This window comes from Pseudochaenichthys georgianus, unplaced genomic scaffold (genome assembly GCF_902827115.2).
Source record: "Pseudochaenichthys georgianus unplaced genomic scaffold, fPseGeo1.2 scaffold_619_arrow_ctg1, whole genome shotgun sequence".
Classification (NCBI taxonomy): domain Eukaryota; kingdom Metazoa; phylum Chordata; class Actinopteri; order Perciformes; family Channichthyidae; genus Pseudochaenichthys; species Pseudochaenichthys georgianus.
In genome coordinates, this window is record NW_027263177.1 from 1 (window position 1) to 7,865 (window position 7,865).

The 7,865-nt window shown below is 39.1% G+C and overlaps 1 protein-coding gene across 1 annotated transcript; it reads right to left on the reverse strand.

Annotated features, from left to right (window-relative positions):
* Positions 1-2,100: 2,100 nt before the first annotated feature.
* On the reverse strand, positions 2,101-2,754 carry c1galt1a (core 1 synthase, glycoprotein-N-acetylgalactosamine 3-beta-galactosyltransferase 1a; the record flags this gene model as incomplete). The annotated part of the gene is made up of 1 exon (XM_034079449.1): positions 2,101-2,754. A coding segment is annotated over exon 1 (606 nt), but the record flags the coding sequence as incomplete, so codon positions are not given.
* Between the last annotated feature and the right edge of the window lie 5,111 nt (positions 2,755-7,865).

The window sequence follows — 7,865 nt, forward strand, 5'->3', positions numbered from 1 at the left end:
CTTTCTACTTCTCACATGTTGAACTCAAATACCTGTACTTTCTACTTCTCACATGTTGAACTCAAATACCTGTACTTTCTACTTCTCTCATGTTGAACTCAAATACTTGTACTTTCTACTTCTCACATGTTGAACACAAATACCTGTACTTTCTACTTCTCCCATGTTGAACCCAAATACCTGTACTTTCTACTTCTTACATGTTGAACCCAAATACCTGTACTTTCTACTTCTTACATGTTGAACTCAAATACCTGTACTTTCTACTTCTTACATGTTGAACACAAATACCTGTACTTTCTACTTCTCTACATGTTGAACTCAAATACCTGTACTTTCTACTTCTCACATGTTGAACACAAATACCTGTACTTTCTACTTCTCACATGTTGAACTCAAATACCTGTACTTTCTACTTCTTACATGTTGAACTCAAATACCTGTACTTTCTACTTCTCACATGTTGAACTCAAATACCTGTACTTTCTACTTCTCACATGTTGAACTCAAATACCTGTACTTTCTACTTCTTACATGTTGAACACAAATACCTGTACTTTCTACTTCTCACATGTTGAACTCAAATACCTGTACTTTCTACTTCTCACATGTTGAACTCAAATACCTGTACTTTCTACTTCTTACATGTTGAACACAAATACCTGTACTTTCTACTTCTCACATGTTGAACTCAAATACCTGTACTTTCTACTTCTCAAATGTTGAACCCAAATACCTGTACTTTCCACTTCTTACATGTTGAACACAAATACCTGTACTTTCTACTTCTCACATGTTGAACTCAAATACCTGTACTTTCTACTTCTTACATGTTGAACACAAATACCTGTACTTTCTACTTCTCACATGTTGAACTCAAATACCTGTACTTTCTACTTCTCACATGTTGAATTCAAATACCTGTACTTTCTACTTCTCACATGTTGAACTCAAATACCTGTACTTTCTACTTCTCACATGTTGAACACAAATACCTGTACTTTCTACTTCTCTCATGTCCCAAACAGCTGGTTCCTTTAGTCTGAATGTGTGTGTGGTGCGTGGTCATTATTCTTCAGAGTCACTGCGTGCCTATTGGTTGGAACACGATCCGTGTATCCATCACTTCCTGGTCTTCTCTAAAGAAGAGGGACCAATGGAAACGTTGTCATGTTGCCGTTGGTCACCATGGAAACATTCATTAGCTAACAATGACTTTATTGTTCTATTAATATAAAGGGAGGTCAGGTACTCTTTAAAGCAGCTGCGAGCTATGGGTACTTTCTACTGAAGTACACTTCAAAGCCTCTTTACTTTGACTTGAGTAAAGAAGTTTAGTCAGTACTTCTACTTTCACCAGAGTATGTTTAAACACGAGTATCTGTACTTGTGCTTGAGTAAAGGATGTGTGTACTTCTACTTGAGTAAAGGATGTGTGTACTTCTACTTGAGTAAAGGATGTGTGTACTTCTACGTGCACTTTGAATTACCCTGCGTCGAAAAGTGCTATATAAATAAACTTGCCTTGCCTTGCCTACGTGAGTAAAGGATGTGTGTACTTCTACTTGAGTAAAGGATGTGTGTACTTCTACTTGAGTGAAGGATGTGTGTACTTCTACTTGAGTAAAGGATGTGTGTACTTCTACTTGAGTGAAGGATGTGTGTACTTCTACTTGAGTAAAGGATGTGTGTACTTCTACTTGAGTGAAGGATATGTGTACTTCTACTTGAGTAAAGGATGTGTGTACTTCTACTTGAGTGAAGGATGTGTGTACTTCTACTTGAGTAAAGGATGTGTGTACTTCTACTTGAGTAAAGGATGTGTGTACTTCTACGTGAGTAAAGGATGTGTGTACTTCTACGTGAGTAAAGGATGTGTGTACTTCTACGTGAGTAAAGGATGTGTGTACTTCTACTTGAGTAAAGGATGTGTGTACTTCTACGTGAGTAAAGGATGTGTGTACTTCTACTTGAGTAAAGGATGTGTGTACTTCTACTTGAGTAAAGGATGTGTGTACTTCTACTTGAGTAAAGGATGTGTGTACTTCTACGTGAGTAAAGGATGTGTACTCCTCCCTCTCTGGTTCTCGTGGGGCTCACCTCTATGGGAGTATAGAAGTCGTAGATCATATACCAGGGCCTTCTTCTCGGAGGAGTCCTGATGACGTAATGGTCCAGAGGAAACGGGTGAAATGTTTGTCTCCCCTTCTCATCTCTGGTGTCTCCCAGCTCCACCTCCATCGTCTCCATACATTTCCCCAGAGCCATGTCCTCTATTTCAGAAAAGTGTGTGCATTTCCCCGTCTGGAACCCCGTGATAAAGCGCCTCACCGCTTCTTTACTGAGCACATATCCGGCTCCTCCGCTCATGTAGCCTTTTCTGATGAACGGGGAAAAGCGTCTTCCCAAATACCACGGCTTCTCCGTATCGAACCGGGACAACGTGTGGCGCAGATTCTCCATCACCACGAAAGTGTCGTCGTCCGCCTTCAGAAACCAGTCCATGTCGTGCATGTGGTGCTGGTGGAGGAACTGGAACGCTCTGATGGTCTTCCAGTACAGGTTTTCCCTCCCCTCGCTCACGTTCAGCCCCACGGTGGGGAAATCTGTGGACGTGGAGCTCATGTACAGAACTCGGTCGCAGTGTTTCGCCCAGGTGGCTCTCACGTGCTGGGTTCGAGTTTCCAGGTATTTGGGCATCGTCATAATCCAGCACAATATCCGAATGGTGCCGTTGGATTTATCCGCTGCTGTTTGGTTTTTAACTGGAAGAATGAAAGAGAGAGACGTGTCAGAAAAGTGTTGCACGGATATTTTAGACCTGAGACGCTTGAGGCATCTTCTATGATATAATAATAACTATTATTATTATGTATACGGCACATTTACAAAATGACACACCAGTTAAAAATACACAAGAAGTTCCCCTCGGATCAGAAACATGCAGGAACATATCAAATGTTAACGGGTAAGAGACACGAGGAGGTCAAAGGTGAGATATACTAATAAAATAAATAATACATAAGACTCAAGACTAAGTGAAGCGAAGCAACAAAATGGAACCCTATCACATAAAGTCAACTTATAGGTACAACACAAACAAAAAGATAATAGTAATAAAAATGTCATAATTCTAATAAAGGTTAAAACCAACGTAAAAGGGAATGTTGCTATTAAAACTGTTAAATAAATAATGTAATATAAAACCCTTTAAAATAAATAAAACAACATGAAGGTAGGTAAATAATAAAGACTAAAATACCATTTAAAGGGGGGGGGGGGTCGCTAATACAACTCTAAAAAGTCTTTAGCTGTCGTTTAAAAATGTATACTGATATTATGTGAAAGTACTTTATTGTCAGGTCAAGTCTGATCACAAGGACACATACAAAGACAAGACACACGGAAACAGACTGACTTATCATTAAACCAGCTGTTTCTAAACCAGTCAGAACTGGTTTGAACGTGTTATTGGGAGCAGCCTCTCTTTCCTACCAGATCAATGTCGAAGTATTTCATCCAAGATATTGTGATATTTGAGTTCTTCAGCATGTTGTTGGAGCAGATCATAGATCATTTATTATCAGATATAATATTGGATTTTCACTTTTGTTGAAATGACCGTAACGACTGAAGTTCTTCTTCATTTTTTATTAATGTCCCCGTGTCCTAATTACGTCCCCGGTAATGTCTTTTTAAATGTGTAGAGTATTTTAACACACACACACACACTCTCTCTCTCTCTCTCTCTCACACACACACACACACACACACACACACACACACACATACACACTCTCTCTCTCTCTCTCTCTCTCTCTTGTTTGCCTTATCTTTTAATCTTCATTCCAGTACAAGATCTGAGTACTTCTACTTTTACTCAAGTACAAGATCTGAGTACTTTTACTCAAGAACAAGATCTGAGTACTTCCACTTTTACTCAAGTACAAGATCTGAGTACTTCTACTTTTACTCAAGAACAAGATCTGAGTACTTCTACTTTTACTCGAGTATAGATCTGAGTACTTCTACTTTTACTCGAGTATAGATCTGAGTACTTCTACTTTTACTCGAGTACTGCTCTTTTCAACCTCTTTTCAACTGGTTTTAAAAGGTGAGTGAGAAAGAGACGGCAGATGATAATAACTCGATGCCTACCTGCTGCTCGATGGTGATCGTGTTTGATGAAATGTCCTCGTTTCCCTTTTATAGACTTTGAGCCCAGCAGAAAGTGAAGGCAGAAGAATCCCGTCAACAGGCCCGTGATGAAGGTGAAATTAGACGTGGGGTTCCTCATCCTCTCGATTCACCTAGAGACACCACGAGGGATTCCAGCTCAAAATCATCCCCTCTTCAAGAAATAAAGAAAGTAGGAAAGTAGTTCCAATAACAACAGGTACATATTACATATATGAGAAAAGTACTTTACCTGATTAAAGGTTAGTCCTCAAATGAATTGTTCTGTGTGTTCAGAGAGACACAATCAGAGCGCTGCTCTCTGACGGCCGTCTCCACGGTGTCCAATTCAGGTGAGTCACAATAATACAATCCTGTCAGTCAACTTCACATACAATGGAGGAGGGGGGGGGGGAGGAGGGGGAGGAGTGTACATGTACATGTACTACTTCTTCCATAGAGTAGACCTCATTGCTCATAAATCCGTGATAACAGCAACTGATAAGAAGTCATGTGACCGTGCTGTAGTTCCTTTGTAGCCCAACATTAGCCACGTTTAGCTTGTTTGGCCGTGACATGTTGTAGTGATGTGCCTCTCCCTGTTGGGTGTGGCGATAAAGAAACGCTTCGCTGATCAGACAGGTTTTCTTTTGAGTTTCAAATAAATAATCAGAATCAGAGTCCCTGTATTAGTCCCACAGAGGGGAGATGTGCAGCGTACAGCAGGAAAGAGCCACAGACAGCTAGTGTTGCATATCTTACATGCGTTTAAAAAAGTACTAAGTTATAATATAATATACAATACGCTAAAAAAAGATAAAAACTAAAAAAGTTACATAATTTTCAAAAGACAGATCAAAAACAAATCAAATCTACAAATCAAATCCTGTAGCATATAAAGAAAACTACTCGGTGTGAGGAAGAGCTGCTGTAACCGGCTGCCCAACCAGTCTCACAAAAACACGTGTAATAACTACGTTGGTCCACAACGTAGGACGTACTATTTCTACGAAAACGCCTCTGAAATTGTAAGATCCCTACGTTTTTTTTCACCATTCATTCCAATGGCTGCGTCTACGTCACATGATCTTCACATTTCTCCCTGCAGAAAGAAAAACATGGCCGAACTTCGTTTTGTTCTCGGTGGAAAATGCCTATTTAAAGTTAGTTTGGCCATTAAAATGCGTTTTGATGTCATTTGATGCGAGAAATATGAGTTGTTATTTCAGACTATGTGTGCAGTGGATGCACATGATCTTTAGTTTGCTAGTTATTACGAAGATTACTTCAGGAAATTGTGTCCACACAACGTTTTCATTGTTACCAAGGTGGTTGCTAGGGACGCTGTTATCGATATTATTTCTGTTATGTTGTGTAACTGTTTAATGGTGTTATCTTTATTGCTACCCCCTTCCCCGTCAAAGTATAGTGTTGGTCCACAGCCTAAACATATTAGTTTAACAAAGTCCGCATCTAAAATGGTGGCATAGAAACGTTATTTTACCCTGTGCAATTCTCCATGTACTCAACAATAACACATAATTATCCTTGTGTTTATTTATTTGTTTGATTAATAAACACAAGTTGGAGTCCGTCAGGAGCAGCTCATTTGCTTTACAGAATATTACACCCGGAAGTAAGTATTCTCTCCGCTCCGCTTGACAAACCCCGTGATAGTCCTCAAGCCCTGTGATTGGATGTTTGAGTGTGCTCCGAGGGTTACGCCGAGCGTCGAACAGCACTTGAAATGGGATGGAACCACGGCAGACTGTCCAAAACTGGATTTGAACGGGTTTTATTGATCCCAAGTTGGAACATTTGCGTTACATCAGCATGTGTAACAGTTGTAAATATGCAGTGGTGTTTATTTGAAAATCATTTAGTATAATCACACAAATTCTGTGTTTTATATTTAACAATTCTGTGTTCTTTATTTATTGATTGTTCAATACCTGACAAGGCCGGAGATGAAATATCTGCATACATCTTATAAGAGCATAATACATTATGTATAATATCAGTTAAAATAAGTGCTTCAACATAGTTAACATTGCTGGAGGTATGCACACATATTGATAGATGTCTTGTAAGATGCAAGTTTTTCATTCAGTGCAGAACTACACCATAGTTGTGTAGGCCTATATGATATGTCAATAAACCTTAGAACATCTTGAAATCTTGAAAGGGATGTGCAAAATAGTCATTACATACAGTCTTTAATTAACTATTAGTAGAGAATAACGAGTAATGAATATACTTTATAGGGATCCTATTAATATCTAATAATAAAAATAATGAAATTCAATAACATGCTTTAACCACCAGGTGTCCCTTTCTATCAGCTGTGCACCTTTATGGTGTAAATACAGCCTATCTACCAATTGGATCAAATATAAAAGTGAGCTGGATTAGTGTTGATACTGCAAGGAGACGCATTGTGTGAAAAGAAATGTAAGATGTTGTTTAATGGCTGATATATTTATGATCCACGTCACGTTTTCAGTTCCTCATGTTTGTCTTCTCATCAGGGCTCTATAAATACAGAACTACGGCAGATATGTAATATGTAATGCAGCCGAACCGTGTATTACAATGCCGTTATGTGATGACTTTCAAAGAGAAAAGCAAGCACACTCAAAATAAAGTATTATTTTTAAAAAAATGTTTTCGGTCTGTTTCCGGTATTTGTTAATGACGATGTGCTGTGAGATGTGAGACTGGAATTGCACAAGGGGAAATAACGTATCTTTAGATGCGGACTTTGTTAAACTAATATGTTTAGGCTGTGGACCAACACTATACATTGACGGGGAAGGGGGTAGCAATAAAGATTACACCATTAAACTGTTACACAACATAACAGAAATAATATCGATAGCAGCGTCCCTAGCAACCACCTTGGTAACAATGAAAACGTTGGATGGACACAATTTCCTGAAGTAATCTTCGTAATAACTAGCAAACTAAAGATCATGTACATCCACTGCACACATAATCTGAAATAACAACTCATATTTCTCGCATCAAATTACATCAAAACGCATTTTAATGGCCAAACTAACTTTAAATAGGCATTTTACACCGAGAATAAAACGAATATCGGCTATGTTTTTTTTTCTGCAGGGAGAAAGTTGAAGACCACGTGACGTAGACGCCAGCCATTGGAATGAATGGTTAAAAAAACGTAGGGATTTTACAATTTCAGAGGCGTTTTTGTAGAAATAGTACGTCCTACGTTGTGGACCAACGTAGTTATTACACGTGTTTTTGTGACACTGAGTTGGGCTGCTACTCGCGCGGCGCCGGAAGTAGGGGCTAGTAACAATGCATCACTCCATGTATTTTTCAGCAGTCATTTCATTGTACGGTCTAGGAAGGCGTGCTCACATTAAACATGACATCTTATTAAATGACGCACTAGTAATATTATAATTGTAATAAGTTACAGTCTTTGCATCAGTGTTGGTAAAACCTGTCAGGTGAGAACTCCTCCCAGATTAGCATAGCACACAGAGGTTGATTGATTACCTGAAACGATTTATGATTCAAGGATTCAAGGATTCAAGGATTCAAGGCTTGTATTGTCATTGGTAGCTAAAGTGTAGTTATGTTGAATCCATCCATCCATCTTCTCCCGCTTATCCGTGGTCGGGTCGCGGGGGTAGCAGTTCCAGCAGAGAGCCCCAAAC